We start from the raw sequence: 23,672 nt of genomic DNA on the forward strand, positions 1-23,672 counted from the left end.
ACTACACTATGCACTACGCTATACACTACACTATGCACTACGCTATACACTACACTATACACTACGCTATGCACTACACTATGCACTACGCTATACACTACACTATACACTACACTATGCACTACACTATACACTACACAATACACTACACTATACACTACACTATACACTACACACTATACACTACACACTATACTATACACTACACTACACTATACACTACACTACTACATACCTGTCAACCCCTACCTTTTTACAGACCAACTCAGACCTTATTGATCACACCACGTGCCCCCTAATACTGTACATCTCAACGTTCACCCCACAAAGTCCCATCGCAAGCAGATAAACACAAACAAGCAAATAGACACAAACACATTTGTGTTATTGCCCGCATTGAAACGCCGCCGTACGGGGCTGCAAAACTCAAATTTCTCCGCGCAAGAATCCCGTGGTAAACCGCGCCCATCGATTACTGCTCCACGTAGCGTGCTAAGCGTCGTGACGTCACAATGAAAGCTGACGTCACAATAAGAGCCGACGCCATTTTCGCGTTGCGTCCGTGACGTCGCTACGCCACCGAACGGATCGGATTTGCGTCAGCGACGTCATCGCGTGCCGCACGAAGCGTCCGTGACGTCATCGCGTCACCCAAAGCGTCCGTGACGTTCGCGCGCCAACCTCACGTAGCGTTCGTGACGTAATCGCAGCCCAACCTCAGCGAAGCGTTCGTGACATCATCGCGGTCACCTCTGCGTCCGTGACGTCACCGCAGCCACCTCAACCGTACGTGACGTCATCGCGTGCAGCCTCGGCGAAGCCTCCGTGACGTCACCGCGCGGCCACCTGACATCGCGTGCCGCTTCTGCGAAGTGTCCGTGACGTCATCGCAGCGTTACCTCAACTGTCCGTGACGCCACCGCGCGGCCACCTGACATCGCGTGCCGCTTCTGCGAAGTGTCCGTGACGTCATCGCAGCGTACCTCAACTGTCCGTGACGTCACCGCGCGGCCCACCTGACATCGCGTGCCGCTTCTGCGAAGTGTCCGTGACGTCATCGCAGCGTAACCTCAACTGTCCGTGACGTCACCGCGCGGCCACCTGACATCGCGTGCCGCTTCTGCGAAGTGTCCGTGACGTCATCGCAGCGTAACCTCAACTGTCCGTGACGTCACCGCGCGGCCACCTGACATCGCGTGCCGCTTCTGCGAAGTGTCCGTGACGTCATCGTAGCGTAACCTCAACCGTCCCGTGACGTCACCGCGTGCCGCCTCGTCGGAAACCTCCGTGACGCGTTCGCAGCCCCAACCCAACCACGGCGTCCGTGACGTCATCGCGCGGCTGCCACCAAATGACGTCATCGTCCAGACAGGAACGTCCCCTCGCCGAACGCAGCGGCCGCCTCGACTCATCGCTGAGGAGATCGTCGTCGTCTCACGAGAAATAAAGATAAAGAGAAGAGAATGGCCTCGTACCGGCTGCGCTGTTCGATCCCGGCACACGACATGGACGTGCGCGGCGTGACGCCGCTGCCGAACGCGGCGAGCGGCGGTTTCGCTTCGGTGTCTCGCGACCGCACCGCCTGCCTCTGGGTCCCCGCCGCGGGCCCCGGGTGAGTGTGCGGCGGCGGCGCTGCTCAGGCAAGGCGCTAGGGCCCGTGGGGATAACGAAACTTAGGCCTCGTCGTCGCTTGCGTGATTTATTCACCTGCTGGATGGATACGCAAGGCAACCATCTCCATCCCCACTCCTTCTTAATTATCCTTAATTAACGAGGCTTCACCGTCGTCCCCTTGTTGTGTAACTTTCTTCAATGCGGGGGGGAGTTCGTAACGCAACCACCATTGACTTTGTGAGGGTCTTCTCCGCTGCTGGATGAAGGGGAGCCAGCGAGGCGCGCAGTCGTCAACAACGTCAACACTTTCACGCGGAGCCGGCGTCGTCGTTGACTTTCGCGCTCAAATGTTAATCATAGTTGAGTGGGGGGGGGGGGGCGTATTAAACAATGTGTGTGTCGTTAAACCGGCCACCACCCGACACGGCTGGGTTTGTGTCGCGTAAACACAACCATGGGCGCCAATTTGTTACGAGGATAGAGCACCACCACCACCACACCACCAGCACCACCACTAGCACCACTAGCACCACCAGCACCACCACCAGCAGCACCACCACCACCAGCAGCACCAGCAGCACCACCACTAGCACCACTAGCACCACCACTAGCACCACTAGCACCACCACCACCACTAGCACCACCACTAGCACCACTAGCACCACCACTAGCACCACTAGCACCACTAGCACCACCACTAGCACCACCACCACACCAGCACCACCACCACACTAGCACCACCACTAGCACCAGGACCACCACACCAGCACCACACTACACCAGCACCACCACACCAGCACCACCATCACTCTACCAGCACCACCACCAGCACCACCACCACACCACCACCACTCCACCAGAACCACACCACCAGCAGCAGCACCACTACACCATCACACCACCACCACCCACCACCACCACACCACCAGCACCACCACCAGCACCAGGACCACCACCACACCACCACCACCAGCACCACCACACCACCACCAGGACCACCACCACACCAGCACCACCACCACACCACCACCAGCACCAGGACCAGCACCACCACCCCACCACCACCCCACCACCACCAGCACCACCCCACCACCAGGACCACTACCCCACCACCACACCGGGCTTTGTTGTTGTGTGTTGGAGGGTTAAAGCCGCCACCGCAGCGTTGACGATTCGAGTAGCCGCGTGACGTTCCGTTCGCACTTTATCCGTCGCTTTAAGACGAGGATGATGAGGAGGAAGACGATGCTGATGATGATGGTTGTCACGTTCCTCTCTTCATTCCGAGCTGAACGATGTCAAATGCCCGCTGGCAGGTCACGGGGCAGACCCAGGTGCCACGGGTCGACTGACTGAGATGAGTAGCTGATGCACCATCTGTGCCCCCTACTGTGCCAACTTGCTGTGCTTTAGCCACCCGGCGCTCCGCTCGTTGTTGTGAGCATCGCTCCTCCGCCCTCCGTTGTTGTTGGAGGGCGACTGCCTCCAACTGCCCAGCAGCGTCCTTCGCGAGCCTCCTCCACTGAGGCCGATCCCGAAACACACACAGACACTTGCGCCAGGCCACATCATCGTCATGATGCCCAATTATACGTCAGTACATTCTTGATTTGAAGCTTTCGTGACTGTAGGAATTACTCTTTGGTTCTTTCGGTAAAGTCACGTATAAAGAAAAAATGAACGAAATAATAGATCACGACGTTAGTTCGTTGTTGCCGCGATTTTGCATTCAGGTGGCAAGCGGAGTTGGAATCATCGCTGCGATGATCTGAATCGTCGCGTGATGTCATTTATGGACGGCCCCTAAGCGAGAATCGCCGATACGGCATAGGAACACCTTGGGACCGACCTGCCTACCTGATCGTTAATCTCGACGGAGAGAGAGCGAGCGTGAAAGCTGTCATTTTTCGATTTAAAGCTTTCGTGACTGCAGGGATTCATCTTCTTGGTTCTTTCGGTAAAGTCACGTAGAAGGGAAGTAATAAAATATTATATTATTGTATTATTTTATTATGTTTTATTTGTATTCTTTTATTACTTCCCTTCTACGTGACTTTACCGAAAGAACCAAGAAGAAAAAAGCTGTCATTGGCAACTGCTAATCAAATCGAAAGTATGCAACGCAGAAGTTTAAAAGTGTCGCGGATTCTTTTTAAGTGTTGGTTTTAGTGTTTTGTACGCAACCAATAATGTTAGGTAAAACTATAACACGTTTTCTTAATTTTACTAGGTATGGCCCACAGACCTTTTTATCACAAACGATAGCTCAACGAAGTGGGCTTATTATCATCTTCATCATCCTGTGGTAGGTTATAGCAGCGGCCAAGTAACTCTAAACGCGTGACGTCGATTCTAAATGTGGAGGGGAAAAAAAACGGAGGACCCGGTAGAAAAATCCACGCGACCACGGGGGGAGAGAGAGAGACGCAAACCCCAAACATACAACAGGCATCGTCAGGGTCGGGATCGAACCCACGACCTCCTGTATACCAGGCAAGGGAGTTAACATCTCCTAGCCACCGTGATGATGATGAGAGAGAGAGAGACACGCAAACTCCACATATACAGCAGGCGTCAGGGTCGGTATCGAACCCACGACCTGTACACCAGGCGAGGGAGTTAACATCTCCTAGCCACCATGGCGCCCGGCTCGGTTCCCGGAGCCACGTTGTAGAGCAGCAGAGGGCAGTTGCGACAACATTCGTTGTTGTTACGCGATTCCATGCTCCCAAATGTACATGCTCCCCCGATTTGATCCCCAGTTTGGTCAAACAACCGCTGGAGGCAGTGGATTAAGAGAAAGGGGACCCCGCTCTGTGCGTGTGCTAATAACGCGAGGGGGGCTGACCGCCCTGATTTGGCGGCACAATTTGTTCGGACGGATCCCGTTGTGATCCTTAAGCACGTAGGTAATAAAAAGTCACGTAGGTAAAAAAAAATTAATTAAAATTAAAAACAAGTATAACCCGTAAAAACAAGTTTTTCACTATAAATCCTTTACATGCGTGGCGGCTAGAGTCCTCTCGTCCTCTGGCTTGAGATGGCTGCCACCTATGGGTCAGATGATTGCATGGCAGCATTAAGCAATTGGTAATTAAATATAATATTTTTGTCCTAAAAAGTGTAAATTTTGGAAAAAAAATTTCACGAACATTAATTGTCACGCACAACGAGTCTGTGTGGAAAATGTCAGCTCGATTGGATCACGGGAAGTGAGTTAAAAAACGACCGAAAGATTTGCACGGTCCTAAGCAAGCAAGCAAGTGAACTTAATATAAAGGATTTAAAAACAATAAAATCACGACGTTTCGGAGGCAACACAAGCTTCCGTCTTCAGGTGAAGCTTGTGTTGCCTCCGAAACGTCGTGATTTTATTGTTTTTATTAATTTTAATTTCATTTTTTTTTACCTACGTGACTTTACCGAAAGAACTAAGAGGGTGAATCCTTGCAGTCACGAAAGCTTCAAATCTAGAATCCTTAAGCACGTTCCTCAAGCGTCAAAGCAAAACACGAAATAAACCAAGGGGGCGAATTTGACGGCCTCAAAGGTTTTTGCACCCTTAGCCCTGGCGCAAACGCTGTAGGGTGACATCCACCGCCACTTAAGGATCATGATCGGAATCTGTATTATTTATACCAGAGGAATCCGATGAGCTTTCAAGCTCTTGATTTTCACAGATGACCAGGAGGGGCACGGGGTAAGAACGTCACGACAACAGACAGTACAAAAACATGATAGGAGTGCAGAGTACAAGAAAACAAATCACTCAAAACACATCCAAATACAACAATAAACCATCCCCCTCCTACCAGGCAAAGCCCACCGACCCTGCCCACAAATGATAGCTCAAAGTGGCCCATCATTTGGGCATCTATATCAGCCAAAATAATCTAAATAATCTTAGTGGCGGATGGCAGCTACTGATGCCGTTGTGTGTGTGTGCGCGTGTTACCCTGTGTCTTTGCGTCCTCAACTATTCTGCCCGCCACGTGCACGCGCGTGTGTGCGCGTGTGTCCGCGTGTGTGCGCGTGTGTGTCCGCGTGCGTGTGTGTGCGTGTGTCCGCGTGTGTGCGCGTGTGTGTCCGCGTGTGTGTGCGCGTGTGTCCGCGTGCGTGTGTGTGTGCGTGTGTCCGCGTGCGTGCGTCTGCGCAGGTCCGAGTTCCGCGAGGCGGCCCGCTGGAAGGCGCACGACGCGTTCGTGTCGTGCGTGTGCGCGCTGCCGCCCTCCGCCGACTTCCCCGCGGGCCTCGTGGCGACGGGAGGCCACGACGGGCACGTGTGCGTCTTCGCGGCCGACGCCCTCGGCCCCGCGTCGGTTCCGCTCTACCGGCTCGAGGGCCACGGCTCCACCGTGTGCTGCCTGGCGGTGGGTGGTGACGGCGACGACGGCGGGGGCGGCGGCGCCGTGCCGGCGTTGGCGGGCGTGCTCGTGAGCGGGTCGTGGGACGCGACGGCGCGGGTGTGGCTCCGGGACAAGTGCGTGACCACGCTGCAGGTCTGTCTGAGCGTGTCGCCTTTGTGCGCCGCCTCGCAGTGCGCATCGCCTGGCACGGGCGCCGTGGTTGACGTCACCGCAGCTTGGTGGCGAATGGCGGTTGTTGTTTGTTGTTGTTGCTGTGTGTGTGTGTGGTGTGTGCGCTTGCTGCCGTGTGCTTGTGTGTCTTTGCGTGCAGTGGCATGTTTTGCGTGTGTGTGTAGTGGCATCTTTGTGTGTGTGTTTGGGTTGTGGGGAGCGGTAGTGCCGCGGTTAGCGCGCTGCGCTACGAACCCGGCGACCCGGGTTCGATTCCCGCTCACAGCCAACACCCAGTGACGATTATCTGAACCGGTCTTGGGCCTCCCCTCGGTAGACTCAGCCTGAATTGAGTGGCTGGTGCAATGTGTAAACATCACCACTGGGGAGACAAAAGCAGCCGGGCGTGGTGCTGGCCACCCACCCCCTCGAGTGCCGTGCCGGCCTTCATAGGTGCTCGCTAACAGCGATTGCTCCTACAGTCTGGTAAGGCTACACGGGAGATCTGTCTCGTTTGTTTGGGTCTTTGTGTGCGTGTGTGAGTCTCTGTGTCTGTGTGATTCTGTGCTTGATGCTGTGTCTTAGCATCGGTGTGCTTTGTGTGCATGTTTAAACGATGCCGTGTCTTGTGTAGTGGTTAGCGCGCTGCGCTACGAACCCGGAAATCCGGGTTCAATTCCCGCTAATGGCCACTAACCAGCGACGATTATCTGAACTGGTCCTGGTGCCACGAGCACTTTGTGCGGGCATGTTGACACCGCCACTAGGCTGGCCAGCATGGCACTGGCCACCCACCCACCCCCCCTCGTGTGCCGTGCAGCTCCGCTAATAGCACTTGCCCCAACAGTCCGTTAAGGCTATACGCGGGGCGTGGTCTTTGTCTTTGCACACCTGCATGTGCGCGCGTGTGCGTCCAGGGGCACGGCGCGTCGGTCTGGGCAGTGAGCGTGCTGCACAAGCAGGGCGCCATTCTCACCGGCTCGGCCGACAAATCCATCAAGATGTGGAAGGCAGGCCGCTGTGAGGTCACCTACACGGGTAAGGCCGGAGGCTTGCGGCCGTCGATCCGTGACACATCCATCCGCTACATTCCATCTGTCGCAGTCCATACGTTGCAATCCATCCGTCGCAATCCATCCGTCGCAATCCATCCGTCGCAATCCATCCGTCGCAATCCATACGTCGCAATCCATACGTCGCAATCCATACGTCGCAATCCATACGTCACAATCCATACGTCGCAATCCATACGTCGCAATCATACGTCGCAATCCATCCGTCGCAATCCATCAGTTACAATCCATCAGTGACAGTCCATCCGCCACAATTTATCTGTCACAATCCGTCCATTAAAATCCATCCGTTAAAGTCCATACGTTACAGTCCATATATTACAATCCATCCGTTACAATCCAACCATTGTAATCCATCTTTTACAATACATTTATTGCAATACAACCATTATTATTCATACATTGCAAGCCAAACATAAAACTTGAAGCTAGTCATCCATTTGAAAAAACCACCGATTACAATCCATCTAACAACGATCAGGATAACAACAACCCGGCCACGTGAGTTCGATTCCTGGCCGCGATTTACACCGTTAACGCGGGTAATATCCGAACCGGTCCTGGGCCTCCCCTAGGTCGACTCGGCCGCGAATGAGTACCTGGTGCGGTGCGTAGTAAAACATCGCCACCGGGGAGACAAAGGTGGTGTGGGCCACAACCCCCACCCCCTCGTGTGTGCCACAGTGCCGGCCTTCACAGCCGCCGCTGCTGCTGCTGCTACTCGCCAAGTGCAACTCGCCCCAACGGTCTGTGAGAGGGGCTACGCGATTGGAAGCTTTTGTCTGCGTCGTTCACAGTGGATCTTGTTGCTGGGTGTAGATCGCGTGAATATGAACGTGTCTCGATGTAAAGCTTTCGTGACTGCAGGGATTCATCTTCTTGGTTCTTTCGGTAAAGTCGGTAAAGTCACGTGACTTTACCGAAAGAACCAAGAATATGAACGTGTCGTTAAACGCGCCACCACCACCTGACACGGCCAACGAGTGAGGGAGTTTTGTGTCGCGTGAATAAAGCGTGGCCAATCCGTTACTCGTACAGCACACACACCGGTTGCGTGCTGGAGGGTCAAAGCCACCGCAACATTTACGGTTCCCGGCGCGACGTTTCGCCGGCAGTCGCAGCCGGCGTTTGCGCTTGACGCGATCTCACCCGTTGGCGGCGAGAAGCCTCCTCCCGCTTACGCGCTTAGTAGACCGCCCTCTGTCGTCGTCGCCGCCCGCGTTGTGTCTCGCCAAAAACTCAAGGCCACGAGGATTGCGTGAGGGGCCTCGTGGTTCTGGGCGGCGGCGAGGAGTTCCTGTCGTGCAGCAACGACAGCAGCGTGCGGCGCTGGGCGCTGGCGGGGCCCTGCCTCTCGACGCTCTACGCTCACACCAACTACGTCTACTCCATCTGCCTGCTGCCCAACACCTCCGGTGGGTGGGGGACACGCGGTGGGGGGACACGGGGGGGTGGGGGGGGGGGACACGGGGGGGTGGGGGGGGGACACGGGGGGAGATGTGCACGGGCAGACAAGGATGGAGACATGCACGGGGGGAGACGGGGGGCAGGTGCACGGGGGGAGACGGGGGGGGGAGGTACACGTGGGGAGAGATACGCAGGGGGGGGGCGGGGGGGGTGGTGAGACACGCACAGGGAGAGACACGGAGGACGGACGGGGAAACACGGGGGAACCACACACGGGCAGACAAGGGCCACGCGGGGAGATACGGGGGTGGGGGGGTCAGATACGCACAGGGGGAGACGGAGGGGGGGGGGAGACACGGGGAGAGACGGTGTGCACGCGTGTATGTGCACGCGTGTATGTGCACGCGTGTATGTGCACGCGTGTATGTGCACGCGTGTATGTGCGTGCAAGGTTCGTGACGGGACGAGAGGACCGCACAGTACACTCGAGCGTGCGTAACCGTGCGTATGTTAACCCGCGTGCATGCGCGTGCGTGCGTGCGTTTGTAACTGCGTGTGCGTTAATCCACGCGTGCGTGTGCGTGCGTGCAGGGTTCGTGACGGGAGGAGAGGACCGCACGGTCCGCGTGTGGCGCGGCGAGGAGTGCGTTCAGACAGTGCGCCTACCGGCCCAGTCCGTGTGGAGCGTTTGCGCTCTGCCCAACGGCGACATCGTGGCCGCCACCAGGCACGTCCACGCACGTCCACGCACGCACATCGGGGGAGTTGAACCGGTGACCTCGAGTATTCACCAGGGCGGCCGTAAGATTCTACTACGATACTATTCGTGCTCTCGGTTCTTTCGGTAAAGTCACGTAGGTAAAAACGTTTACCGAAAGAACTAAGAGTATGAATCCTTGCAGTCACGAAAGCTTAAAATCTAGAATTAATACGATGCTATTTTTTTTATTTGACCAGGTAAGGCCCCACTGAACTTCATAGCTTTTTTTAAATCCTTTATATTACGTTCGCTTGCTTGCTTGCGCGCTTACGACCGTGCAAATCTTTCGGTCGTTTTTTAACCCACTTCCCGTGATCCAATCGAGCTGACATTTTGCACACAGACTCGTTGTGCGTGACAATTTATTTTCGTGAAAAAAAAATGTCAAAAATGTTTCACTTTTTAGGAAAAAAAAAATGTCATATTTAATTTAAAATACCAATGTTATAAAAATGAAACTCTTACTCAAGAAAAACAGAAATGAATAATAAAATAAAACCGATGCCACGCATATAAAGGATTTATAGTGAAAAACTTTGTTTTTACGGGTTAATTTTTTAGAAACGACCCTGACCATCACAAATGATAGCTCAACCAAGTGGCTAATCGTCGTTTGAAATTTAGAGCAGCCAAATAATCTATAAACGTGTTGACGTTGATTCTGAATAACGGAGGGGGAAAACCGGGAGGACCCGGAGAAAAATTCCACGTGACCACAGGGGGAGAGAGCGAGAGACAGACACCGCAAACTCCAAATACACAGCAGCAGGCGTCGTCTGGGTCGGGATCGAACCCACGACGACCTCCTGCGTACCGGGCGAGGTCGTTAACATCTCCGAGCCACCGTGATGATGATGAGAGAGAGAGACACGCAGACGTCAGGGTCGGGATCGAACCCACGACCTCCTGTAGACCAGGCGAGGTAGTTAACATCTCCTAGCCACCGTGATGATGATGACAGAGACACGCAAACTCCAAATATGCAGCAGCAGCAGGCGTCGTCAGGGTCGGGATCGAACCCACGACGACCTCCTGCGTACCGAGCGAGGGAGTTAACATTCCCGAGCCACCGTGGCGCCCGATTTTAAATGGCGAACGCTTCTGCGACGAGCCGCGTCAGCGCCGCGCTGGGCCACGTCACCGCCCAGGCCGACCCGAGCGCCGTTTCTTCACGTATTGTGTCTTTGCCCGTCGGTTCGCCGGCGCCAACAGCGACGGGCGCGTGCACGTGTTCACGGAGAGCGAGGAGCGAGCGGCGCCAGCCAGCGAGCAGCGCGCGCTCGAGGAAGAGCTGGCGGGCAGCGCCATCGACCCCAAGACCGGCGACCTCGGCGACATCGGCAGCAGCGAGCTGCCCGGGCGCGAGCACCTCGACGAGCCCGGTAAGGAGGGTGGGGGGGCGGGGAGGGGGGGGCTGAGCCGCCCCCCCCGTGCCCCCCCGCCACCAACCCCCATGTATTTCCTGGGGACAGAGCCAGGAGGGTTTTCCCCTCCACATTTAGAATCGACGTCACGCGTTTAGAGAGTTTCGCCGCTGCAATGAATGTGCGCACGCGGTGATGGTAAGCCGTCACTTCGTTGAGCTATCATTCGTGATGGGCCAGGTCGCTTCTGAAAAAAAGCCGTTATAGATAAGCGGGCTTTACCTGTAAAATTTAAATAGTTTAATTTAAATTTCGATTTAAAGCTTTCGTGACTGCAGGGATTCATCTTCTTGGTTCTTTCGGTAAAGTCACGTAGAAGGGAAACAATAAAATAATGAAAATAAAACATAATAAAATAATTATCACGACAGCGTCTCCCCGACAGACCTGGTCTTCACCTGAGGACGGCTGCTTGCGTTGTGGCCGAAACGTCGTGGGAATTATTTTGTTATGTTTTATTTTTTAGTTTAATGTAGTCTATGGGGTCTGTGTGTATGTCTATGGGTCTCTATGGGTCTTTGCATCTCCCGGGGGTCTGTCGTTCTACAGGCCTCTGTGTGTCTCTGCGGGTGTCCATGCATCTTTAGTTGGCCCGCTGCTAGAAATTTCCACACGATGACGACGATGAGCGATCATTCCCGATGGCTCAGTGGTGCAATAAAAATAGTTGAGTCTCTTGTTGCGTTTGCACCGGTGTGTGCGATCGAGGCACGAGAGACGGGCAGACTCGCCTGATCCGCGAGGAGGGCCGGGTCGAGGCCTACCAGTGGAGCGCGGCGATCGGCGGTGACGGCGGCCGCTGGATCAAGATCGGCGACGTCGTGGGCTCCTCGGGGGCCACGCAGCAGACCTCGGGGAGGGTCATGTACGAGGGCAAGGTGACGCACACACCGCACGCACGCACACACACACACGCACGCACGCACACACGCACACACACACGTACACACGCACGTACACACGCACGCACACAAGCACACACGCACACACGCACACACACGCACACACACACACGCACACACACACGCACACATGCACACCGCACGTACACACGCACACACGCACGCACGCACACCGCACGCACGCACAGAGACAAAGATCCCCACCCCGTGCGTAGCCTTGTAACGGACCGTTGGGGCAAGTGCTGTTGGCGAGTAGCAGCAGCTGTGGAGGCCGGCGCTGTGGCGCACGGGAGGGGTGGGTGGCCAGCAACCAGGCCCCATTGGCGATGTTTACTACACATCGCACCGGGAACTCATTTGAGGCTGAGTCGACCTAGGGGAGGCCCAGGACCGGTTCAGATAATCGTCACTGGGTATTGGCTGTGAGCGGGAATTGAGCTCGGGTCGGTGGGTTCGTAGCGCAGCGTAGCGCTAACCGCTGCGCTACCGCTCCCCACACATACAAAGAAAACAAAGATCCCCCGTGTAGCCTTGACAAACTGTAGGGGCAAGTGCTGTTAGCGAGCACCTATAAAGGCGGGCACGGTACACGAGGGGGTGGGTGGCCAGCACCACGCCCGGCCGCCTTTGTCTCCCCAGTGGCGATGTTTACTACACGTCGCACCGGGTACTCATTTGAGGCTGAGCCGACCTAGGGGAGGCCCAGGACCGGTTCAGATAATCGTCACTGGTGGTGTTGGCCGCGAGCGGGAATCGAACCCGGGTTGCCAGGTTTGTAGCCCAGCGCGCCCACCGCTACGCTACTAAACCCCGCTTACACATACACACACTCGGTCACCCGCTCACTCACTCACTCGCACACTCATCAGCCCATCCAGAGGTCGCAACCGGGTACCCGATACCCGTACCCTACCCGATACCCGGCTACCCGTACCTGGCCGGGTACGGGTAGCCGGGTATCCGTTTGCGACCCTGGTGCGGCCGGGTACGGGTACGGGTAGACCGTGAGTCACTGGTGAGTAACTGTTTGTCACTCATTTCCCAACGTCTTGTCTCTTCTGACAATTCAAGTTCCTAGAATCAACCCACCCGTGCCTGCAACGTGGCTTCATCCCAGAGGTCGCAATCGGGTACCCGATACCCGTACCCGATACCCGGCCGGGTACGGCCGGGTACGGGTATGGAATCAAAACCCGTTTGCGACCTCTGAGCCCATCTCATCTCTCGCCCGTGCCACCCGCACGCTCACCCGCACGCTCACCCGCCCGCTCACCCGCCCGCCCGCCCGCCCTGCTGTCGGACACAACAGGAGTACGACTACGTCTTCTCCGTGGACCTCAACGAGGGCGGGCGGCCGCTGAAGCTGCCGTACAACGTGAGCGAGGACCCGTGGGCGGCGGCCAACGCCTTCCTGGGTCGCCACGACCTGTCGTCCCTCTTCCTCGACCAGGTCGCCAACTTCATCGTGGAGAACACGCGCGGCGCCACGCTGGGCGGCGGCGCCGGCGCCGGACAGGCGGACCCCTTCACCGGTGGGCGCCTGCCCTGACTTGAAAAAAATCAAAATTATTCGGTGACGCTGCCGCACTGAGATGATTGAGATTGTGCTTTGGCTGCTGTAAATCTCCGCGTGGTGAATAAGCCGTTTTTGTTGCACTATCATTGGTGGCCAGGAGAACCTCTTCACCGGCGGGTGCTTGTCCTTACTTTGTTTTGGGTCTTTTTCGCTGCTGCTGCTGCTGCTCCATTACTATCACTGTTAGAATGTCTTCCTCTAAACCCAATACGCGGTGCAACTAAAATAATATGGAAGGGTGCCACGCTGGCGAGATGTTAACTACCTCGCCTGGTGTGCAGGAGGTTGTAAGTTCATTCCCGACCCTGACAACTGCTGTATATTTGGAGTTTGCGGTGTCTATCTCTCTCATCATCATCATCATGGTGGCTATGAGATGTTAACTACCTCGCCTGGTATACAGGAGGTTGTAGATTAATTCCCGACTCTGACACCTGCTGTATTTTTGGAGTTTGTGGTGTCTCTCATCATCATCATCATGGTGGCTATGAGATGTTAACTACCTCGCCTGGTGTGCAGGAGGTTGTAGGTTAATTCCCGACTCTGACACCTGCTGTATATTTGGAGTTTGTGGTGTCTCTCTTTCTCCCCGTGATCGCATGGATTTTTTTACGGGTCCTCCGGTTTTTCCCTCCAAATTTAGAATCAACGTCACGCGTTTAGAGTATTTTGGCTGCTATAAACTTTCACGTGATGATGATGATGATAAGCCACTTCGTTGAGCTGTCATCTGTGGCCAGGTCGCCGTGCCGACTATCATAGGTGCTACTTGCCGACAGCACTTGCTCAAGCGGGTCTGTTAGAGGCTGTCCGGGGGATCTTTGTCTTTTGTGTCGCGTGTGCAGGAGGAGGGCGCTACATTCCAGGTGTTGGCTCCGCCCCCCACGGCACCCCCGGTTCACAAGCCACCGCACCCAACCAACGGGACCCATTCACAGGTAACACGTCACGTTCACGGGCGATGTGACACGATCACGGGTAACGTGACACGATCACGGGTAACATGACACGATCACGGGTAACGTGACACGATCACGGGTAACGTGACACACGCGACCCATTCACAGGTAACACGACACGTTCACGGGCGACGCGATACGGTCGTGGGTTCCACGACACGTTAACGGGTGACACGTCACGGTAACGGGTAACGTGACACTTTCACGGTTAACGTGACACTTTGACAGTTAAAGTGACACTTTCACGGGTAACGCGACACACGCGACCCGTTCACAGGTAACACGGCACAGTGAGCCCGCGGTTGACGTGTGAGCAGCGGTCAGCGTGCTGCGCTACTAACCCGGTCACCCGAGTCTCCATTTCCCTGCCCACCGCCACAGACACCAGCGATGGCGATTATCTGAACCGGTCCTGGGTCTTCATTGGCGCCGCTGCTACTCGCCGAACGGCACTTGCCCCATCAGGTGTGAAGGCTACGCGGTGGGGAACCTTTGTCTTTTGCAGGAGGTGGTGCGTACTTGAGCGGTGCCAAGCCGGACGCCGCCACCGCCGTCTCCAGCGCGTTCTTCCCGCAGACCAAGGTCGTGACCTTTGACCAGGCCAACGCCTCCGCCATTGTGGGTGAGAGTTCGAATCCCAGCCGCGGTCAGCACGCGCGTGTGTGTGTGTAGGTGTGTGTGTAGGTGTGTGTGTAGGTGTGTGTGCGTGTGTGTGTAGGTGTGTGTGCGTGTGTGTGTAGGTGTGTGTGTGTGTGTAGGTGTGTGTGTAGGTGTGTGTGTGTGTGTAGGTGTGTGTGTAGGTGTGTGTGTAGGTGTAGGTGTGTGTGTGTGTGCGTGCGTGTGTGTGTAGATGTGTGTGTAGGTGTGTAGGTGTGTGTGTAGGTGTGTAGGTGTGTGTGTGTGCGTGCGTGTGTAGGTGTGTGTGTGTGCGTGCGTGTGTGTGTGTAGGTGTGTGTGTGTGGGGAGCGGTGGTGTGGTAGCGGTTAGCGCTACGCTGCGCTACAAACCCGGCGACCCGGGTTCGATTCCCGCTCACGGCCAACACCACCAGTGACGATTGTCTGAACCGGTCCTGGGCTTCCCCAAGGTCGACTCAGCCTCAAATTAGTACCTGGTGCGGTGTGTAGTAGACATCGCCACCGGGGAGACAAAGGCGGTCGGGCGTGGTGCTGGCCACCCACCCCTTTATGTAACGTTACGGCCTTCATATAGGCGGTCGCTAACAGCACTTGGCCCAACAGTCTGTTAAGGCTACACGGGGGATCTTTGTCTTTGGAGCGGTGGTGTAGCAGTTAACGCGCTGCGCTACGAACCCGGAGACCCAAGTTCGATTTCCGCTCACGGCCAACACTGGTGACGATTATCTGAACCGGTCCTGGGCCTCCCCTGGTGCGGTGTGTAGTAAACATCGCCACCGGGTAGACAAAGGCGGTCGGGCGTGGTGCTGGCCACCCCCCACCCCCTTTGTGTGCCGTGTCGGCCTTCACAGGCCCTACTCGCTCGCAAGCACTTGTCCCAACGGTCCGTCAAGGCTACGCGGGGGGGGGATCTTTGTGTTTGTCGACAGCCAAGATCAGCGACCTCAACAAGCAGGTGGCGGAGACTCTGCGTGCGTCCGACGGCGACCTGCAGGCCCTGCAGACCCTGGCCGACTGCGCCACTAGGCCGGAGGCGGGGGAGACGATCACAACGTCTCAGCTCGAAGCCCTGGAGCTCGTGCTGAGCTGGCCAGATGGTACGGCCCAATGATCGTTCGTTCACTCACCGCTCGCCCGCTCAGTCTCTCGCACACACACACACAGGTAGTGGTACAGCCAAACGATCATTCGTTAATTCACTCGCTCGCACAGGGCGTTGTACAGCCAAACGATCATTCATTCACAAAAAAAAATGTGTCAGTTTTGTTGCCGGATAAAATGGTAAAAAAACAATTATCATATTTTTTACTGGCAAATGAGGTACCAATGGTGTCAATGCTTACCCCAAGCTCTCCAACCCATGTGAGACTAGGCTCTAAGGAAAGCTATCTCGGGTGTGGACCAATCAACTTCAAGGACAGTGCATACATTATCAGAGTTATGTTTTTTTGTTGTTTGCATTATGACTGCAGGTATTGTGGTAAATGCAAACATGACTCCTCGTAAAAAAGGTGTCAGTTTTGTTGCCAGATAAAAGGGTAAAAAAACAATTATCAGATCATTCATTCGTTAATTCACTCGCTCACACAGGGCGTTGTACAGCCAAACGCTCATTCATTCACACAGGGAATGGTACAGCCCCAATGGTCATTAACTAATTAAATCGGACAGCTTTGATTAGAACAGATGGCTACATACAGTGCGAAAGAAGTTCAACATAGACTCACACAGCAGAGACCCGTAGACTCACACAGCAGAGACCCGTAGACTCACACGGCAGAGACCCTTAGACTCACACGGCAGAGACCCACAGACTCACACAGCAGAGACCCTTAGACTCACACGGCAGAGACCCACAGACTCACACAGCAGAGACCCATAGACTCACACGGCAGAGACCCGTAGACTCACACAGAGACCCATAGACTTACACGGCAGAGACCCATAGACTCACACTGCAGAGACCCATAGACTCACACTGCAGAGACCTATAGACTCACACTGCAGAGACCCATAGACTCACACAGCAGAGACCCATAGACTCACACGGCAGAGACCCGTAGACTCACACAGCAGAGACCCGTAGACTCACACGGCAGAGACCCTTAGACTCACACGGCAGAGACCCACAGACTCACACAGCAGAGACCCATAGACTCACACGGCAGAGACCCGTAGACTCACACAGAGACCCATAGACTTACACGGCAGAGACCCATAGACTCACACTGCAGAGACCCATAGACTCACACTGCAGAGACCTATAGACTCACACTGCAGAGACCCATAGACTCACACAGCAGAGACCCATAGACTTACACGGCAGAGACCCATAGACTCACACGGCAGAGACCCATAGACTCACACAGAGACCCATAGACTCACACAGCAGAGACCCATAGACTTACACGGCAGAGACCCATAGACTCACATGGCAGAGACCCATAGACTCACACGGCAGAGACCCACAGACTCACACAGAGACCCATAGACTCACACAGCAGAGACCCACAGACTCACACAGCAGAGACCCACAGACTCACACAGCAGAGACTCACAAACTCACACAGAGACCCATATACTCACACAGAGACCCACAGACTCACACACAGACCCACAGACTCACACAGAGACCCACAGACTCACACAGAGACCCACAGACTCACACAGAGACCCATAGACTCACACAGCAGAGACGCACAGACTCACACAGAGACCCATAGACTCACACAGAGACCCACAGACTCACACAAAGACGCACAGACTCGCACAGAGACCCATAGTTTGTTGTCCTTTCCCCTCGCACCTCCGTTTTAGCACGGTCGGCCACGTACGGTGCGAAAGAAGTTCAACGTACATCCAAAAACTACTCAACTATGTTTTTAGGAAGTCAACATCTCCTAGCCATCGTGATGATGATGAGAGAGACACGCAAACTCCATCCTTCCCCCCCCCCGCCCCTCCGATTAGCACGGTCGGCCGCCACGTACGGTGCGAAAGAAGTTCATCATACACAACACGTTACATGTGTCCGTGACCCCCCCCTCCCCCCCCCCCCCCGTGTCTCACCCCCCCAGAGTTTCTCTTCCCCGCGCTGGACATCCTGCGCCTCTGCCTGCGCCTCGACGTCCCCAACAAGCACTTCCTGGGCGCCGCCTGCGGCCCGGCGCAGCTCTCCCGCCTCCTGGCGCTCACCTCGGCGCCCGGAGCCGGCGCCGCCGCCCCGATGCTGGCGCTGCGAGCGCTCTGCAACGCCTGCAGCCGCGAGCCCGGCCGTCGGCTCATGCGGGAGCGGCGCTCGCTGGTGGTGGAGGGGGCGCTGGAGCTCGTCGGCTCCGACAACCGCAACGTGCAGGTGCCCGGTCCCGACAGCGCTGGCACCGAATCTTTAGCACTATGGCACCGAGACTGTGGCACACAGATTACGGCTCCAGCATTGAGACTATGGCACTAGCACTGAGCGTACGGCACTGAGGCTATGGCTCAGAATATGGCTCTAGCACTGAGACTATGGCTCTAGCACTGAGCTTATGGCACTGAGGCTATGGCTCAGATTATGGCTCGAGCAGAGATTATGACACTGAGCTTACGGCACTGAGGCTATGGCTCAGATTATGGCTCTAGCAGAGACTATGGCACTGAGCTTATGGCACTGAGGCTATGACTCAGATTATGGCTCTAGCACTGAGACTATGGCTCTAGCACTGAGCTTATGGCACTGAGGCTATGGCACTGAGACTATGGCTCTAGCACTGAGCTTATGGCACTGAGGCTATGGCTTAGATTACGGCTCTAGCACTGAGACTATGGCATTGAGACTATGGCTAGCACTGAGGCTATGGCACTGAGCTTATAGCTCTAGCACGGAGGCTGTAGGCCTAACACTGAGTCTGTGTGTCCTTGTCTCCCCATGCCCCCATTGACCTTCGTCCCCATGTCCCCACGCGTGTCCCTGCGCGCGTCTCCCCGCATGTCCCCTCCCCACATCTCCTCGGCGTGTCCCTCCCCACATCTCCTCCCCGTGTCACCACCCCACTCCGCGCGTCTGCAGGTCGCGCTGGCCACGCTGCTGCTCAACTACGCCGTCCTCCACAACGAGTCGTCCTCCTCCGCGTCGTCCCCAAACGGCGACGACGACGAGGCCATGACCCAACTGCTGTCGGCGGCCGTGGCGCTGCTGGAGCGGCGACCGGACCCCGAGGCGTCGTTCCGGCTGCTCGTGTGCGTCGCCACGCTGGTGCTACGCCGCGGCCGCGCCGGCGACGGCGACGCCGCCCGCAGGCTGAGCGACGCGCTGGGGGTGAGGGCCCACGCCGAGCGGTGCGCCGGCCTGCCGGGGGCGCCGGCAAAGCTCACCGAGTGCGCGCGCTCGCTGCTGGCCTTCCTGTGATGGGCGCGGGTCGCTTAGGGTGGTGGGCGGCGGGGTGGGCGGTCACGTACGGTGCGAAGAAAGCTTAAACGTGTCGGACAAAATGGTTTTGCGAGTCCAGGACGTGGAGGCCACAGAGTGGGGGGATTGTTGAAGAACGGCGGCGGTGGGGGGGGACGGGGCACCCGGTGAGGCACGTGGAGGGTGGGGTACAGTGGGACACCGCGGAAGTTTAGTGAGACGTGGGGTAGTTCAGTGGGACAAGGGGGGGGGGGAGTTCAGTGGGACAAAGGGGGGGGAGACACTGCTTGCGTGTCGTTCAGCGGACACGCGTACAACTTCCTTGACGCCGCAAGTCGCCAAACCGCACTGATCGGAGGAGAGCGCGTGCGGCCACCTTGCGGCCACCTTGCGGGCCCCACGCGAGCGTTGGGATTGGGCGCGTGGGGTGGACGACAACGACGACGCACGACAGGGCGTGCGTGGAGGGGGGGGGGGGCGACACGGAGATTGTGGTGGACTCAGAAGGTCACCAAAGTTTGGGTAACGCCGCGAGTCGCCGCGGGGTTTTATCTTTTAGTCTCCTGGTTAAGTGACGACAACGGGTGCCGTTTGCCACCGAGTGACGTTGGCGCCCCCCGCGGCGCCTGCGCCAGGCTAGGTGCACTTTCAAGGCCGCCACGTGAAGCGTCGAAGGCTCGCTGCCGCTGGCAGGAGATGGCTGGCAACTGCACCAGCTTACCGTGCCAACTTGGTCAAATTTAAAGACAACTGCACACACAAAGATAAAGATCCCCTGTATAGCCTTTCCAGACTGTTGGGGCAAGTACTGTTAGCGAGGGGGTGGGTGGCCAGCACCACGCACGGCCGCCTGTCTCCCCCAGTGGCGATGTTTACTACACGCCGCACCAGGTACTCATTTGAGGCCGAGTCGACCTAGGGGAGGCCCAGGACCGGTTCAGATAATCGTCACTGATGTTGGCCGCAACCGAGAATCGAACTCTGGTAGCTGGTTTTGTAACGCAGCGTAGCGCTAACCGCTGCACCACCACTCCCCCTGCACACACGTGGGGGGGGGGGGGGGGGGGGGTGGCACGTGCCCCCCCAATGATCCCATCGAAATCCCTCATTTCGATCGGATCATTGGGGTTTATTAGTAATAAATTGGCATTTTGCGACCCGCACTGCCACTGTGTAGTATATTACTACGTGCCAGGGACTCGATGAGCTGATAGGACAATAGTCTGAGTCCATAATTGGCAACAAGTAACGGCAAAGCAGTTATAAGCGACTCACAGAATTGTGCGCAGTTGCGTATACAGGGACCTTACTAATGGTAAAGTAAAAAAAATTGTCTTCTTGGTTCTTTCGGTAAAGTCACGTAGAAGGGAAGTAATAAAATAATAAAAATAAAACATAACAAAATAATTCTCACGACGTTTCGGCCACAACGCAAGCAGCCGTCTTCAGGTGGAGAACAGGTCTGTCGACAGAATTATTTCGTTGTTTTATTTTTATTATTTTATTACTTCCCTTCTACGTGACTTTACCGAAAGAACCAAGAAGATGAATCCCTGCAGTCACGAAAGCTTTAAATCGAAAGGACACGACTTCCCTGAAGGCATTCACCTTCAGCGAGCGCGATGCTGATCACACCACGCGGTTCCAATTCGACCTCCTTACTTACTAACAACTCCTTACTTACCAACACGTCCTTACTAACAACTTCTATCATTTTTCATTGCTGGAGGGGTTGCCCCCCCCTCCTCTACTTGAAAATCCTGGCTCCTCCGCCATTGCGTATGATGATGTAAGCGACACGTGTCATTAACTCGCCACCCAACACGGCCAATCGTAGGAGATTTGTCACATCAACGAAACGTACCCCCCAACTGGTTACTCGCTCAGCAGTCACCAGCTGTGTGTTGGGGAGGTGAGCCTGCGACAACCGACTACGCCCTCCTCACTCCCCACGCCAAAGACGAGATGTATAATACTGCCTCACCTTTACACCCTCCGTGCACCTGTACATTGAAATTGCCCCGGTGGGTTTCCCTGTACAATGTATATTGGATTTGTGCGCGAGACTGTGAGCGAGATTGGTTTTAAAGATTTCTCGCCCCCAAAATGGTTGGAAAAAAATAAAATTAATTGAACTTTACGGGGGGTTTTTTGTTTTTTGTTTTAAACTCCACAGCGTGCCGCGAGGTTTTTTTTTTAGTGCGGGACCTTTCCAACGTTGCCTCAGCCGAAGATGATAATCGAGTGACCATTCTCATGTAAGCCATCGTCACGCCAAACTCTCGCAAACACGGCGGGGGGCGCTAACCACGGCCGCACCATAGCGCGGCACTTTCAGACACGCCGCTTCTGTGGCCGTCTGGAACGCTCTTTGGATATCAGGAAACCATTAGGACCTGTGCACTTTTAAAATCATCATCTAGTTTGACAAACTAAAACTGCTTTTTGTTTCACTTGCTCCCCCCCCCTGCCCCCCGCATCTCAAGCCGGCGTGAGTAGGTTAAACGTTGAGTTTTATAAGGGCACCACGGGGTGACCAGCCCCTCCCCACCCAGCCCCACCCCTCCCACCGTCCCCACCCAGCCCCTCCCTACCCAGCCCACCCTGCCCCTACCCAGCCCCACCCTCCCCACCCAGCCCCTCCCTGCACGACGGACACAATAATCCCCTGTGGGCTGGTGTAACCAGGAGGTTCCTACCAGTAACAGTTTAGCTTAGAGGTTAGCGAGTCGAGAAGTGAGCGAGTGGTGAAATCAGAGGCCATCTTTATTTGACGGCACACACACAAATCACGAACCCCGTCCATGCTACAAAGAGCAGAATTGTTCAAGGAAAGCGATCGGTCCGTTTTTTAACAGGCACATTAACCAGGTTTGTGGTGCAATGGGCTTGATCAATACGGTTAAGTCTGAAACTTTTGAACAATTCGATGAACCTGTCAAAATAATTCATTGAGGAAGCCGCTGGGAGCTACGCGCTTTTAAAATCGATCTCGATTTAAAAAAAAAACTCATTTAGTTTGAACTGCCTTGTTTGTTGTCAAGCCCCCCCCCCCACCGCACCTCCAATTTAGCACTGTTGGCTACGTACGGTGCAAAAGAAGTTCAACCGTACACACTCACCCAGAGAGCCACAGACTCGCCCAGAGAGCCACAGACTCGCCCAGAGAGCCATAGACTCGCCCAGAGAGCCATAGACTCGCGCAGAGAGCCATAGACTCGCGCAGAGAGCCATAGACTCGCGCAGAGAGCCACAGACTCGCGCAGAGAGCCACAGACTCGCGCAGAGAGTCACAGACTCGCCCAGAGAGTCATAGACTCCCGCAGAGAGCCATAGACTCGCGCAGAGAGCCATAGACTCGCGCAGAGAGCCATAGACTCGCCCAGAGAGTCATAGACTCGCCCAGAGAGCCACAGACTCGCGCAGAGAGCCACAGACTCGCCCAGAGTCACAGACTCGCCCAGAGAGCCATAGACTCGCGCAGAGAGCCATAGACTCGCCCAGAGATCCATAGACTCGCGCAGAGAGTCATAGACTCGCCCAGAGAGCCATAGACTCGCGCAGAGAGTCATAGACTCGCGCAGAGCGCCATAGACTCGCCCAGAGAGCCATAGAATCGCGCAGAGAGTCATAGACTCGTGCAGAGAGCCATAGACTCGCCCAGAGAGCCATAGACTCGTGCAGAGAGCCATAGACTCGCGCAGAGAGCCATAGACTCGCGCAGAGAGCCATAGACTCGTGCAGAGAGACAGTTTGTTGCCCTTCCCCGACACCTCCGATGACGACGGTTGGCTACGTACGGTACGAAAGACGTTCAACGTACACACACAGATTTCAAGTATTTTTCCTTTGGAATGATTGCGGCAAGAGTAGTGCCCGGTGCGGCCAAGTGGCTGGAGGGGTGGAATTTTAAAAACGCATTCCATGAACGGCGCACGAAATCGCGTTCAGCAAGTTCTATTCTTCTTCGTAAGCGGCTGGACTACGACGGCTGCCGCTGTTGTTGACGGTCCCAGCGCCGCTACGACACAGCAGACCAGGGTCAACCCCTGGCGATGGAGTCCACGGACGTTTAACTTCTTCTCGCGTCATCGTACCCTAGCCAACCGTGCTCGCCGGAGGTGCCGCGGGTGGTTGAGTGGGTGGGACGTCAAACGAAAAAGACGCAAAAAGCAGTTTGGGAAGAAATGAGTTTTCAATCTCGATTTGAAGTCACAGAGCTCCCCAGTTGCTTCCTAATACGGCGGCTCCTTTGACTTGCGAACGAGTTTGGTTCCACAGGTCTGTTCGTAAGTCCAACTTTTACTCCCTGTCGATTCAAAATGGGTTCTACTGCGTGTACACGACACACGGGGGGAATGGCTTTAAGTTGTATAATCTCCTGTAGATGTAGATGCCACTGGTTCATGTTC

At 55.6% G+C, this 23,672-nt stretch overlaps 1 protein-coding gene across 1 annotated transcript; it reads left to right on the forward strand.

Moving 5' to 3' along the window:
* The first annotated feature begins 1,355 nt into the window (after window positions 1-1,355).
* LOC133359258 (phospholipase A-2-activating protein-like) lies at window positions 1,356-21,390 on the forward strand. Its single transcript, XM_061577736.1, has 13 exons — window positions 1,356-1,612; window positions 5,771-6,113; window positions 7,049-7,169; window positions 8,449-8,619; window positions 9,203-9,338; window positions 10,584-10,753; window positions 11,504-11,673; window positions 13,007-13,229; window positions 14,119-14,211; window positions 14,738-14,854; window positions 15,800-15,967; window positions 17,948-18,225; window positions 18,922-21,390. Exons 1-13 carry the CDS (start codon window positions 1,464-1,466, stop codon window positions 19,258-19,260), a joined length of 2,478 nt encoding a protein of 825 aa, XP_061433720.1. The 5' UTR covers window positions 1,356-1,463; the 3' UTR covers window positions 19,261-21,390.
* The last annotated feature ends 2,282 nt before the right edge of the window (window positions 21,391-23,672 follow it).

This window comes from Lethenteron reissneri, chromosome 64 (assembly GCF_015708825.2).
Source record: "Lethenteron reissneri isolate LAM-NWPU_2019-01 chromosome 64, ASM1570882v1, whole genome shotgun sequence".
Taxonomy (NCBI): domain Eukaryota; kingdom Metazoa; phylum Chordata; class Hyperoartia; order Petromyzontiformes; family Petromyzontidae; genus Lethenteron; species Lethenteron reissneri.

Coding starts and splice junctions, on each gene's coding strand:
- LOC133359258 (XM_061577736.1), top strand. CDS start 1,464: ATGGCCTCGTACCGGCTGCGCTGTTCGATCCCGGCACACGACATGGAC. Junction 1,613..5,770: donor GTCCCCGCCGCGGGCCCCGG/GTGAGTGTGCGG, acceptor GCGTCTGCGCAG/GTCCGAGTTCCGCGAGGCGG. Junction 7,170..8,448: donor CTGTGAGGTCACCTACACGG/GTAAGGCCGGAG, acceptor CAAAAACTCAAG/GCCACGAGGATTGCGTGAGG.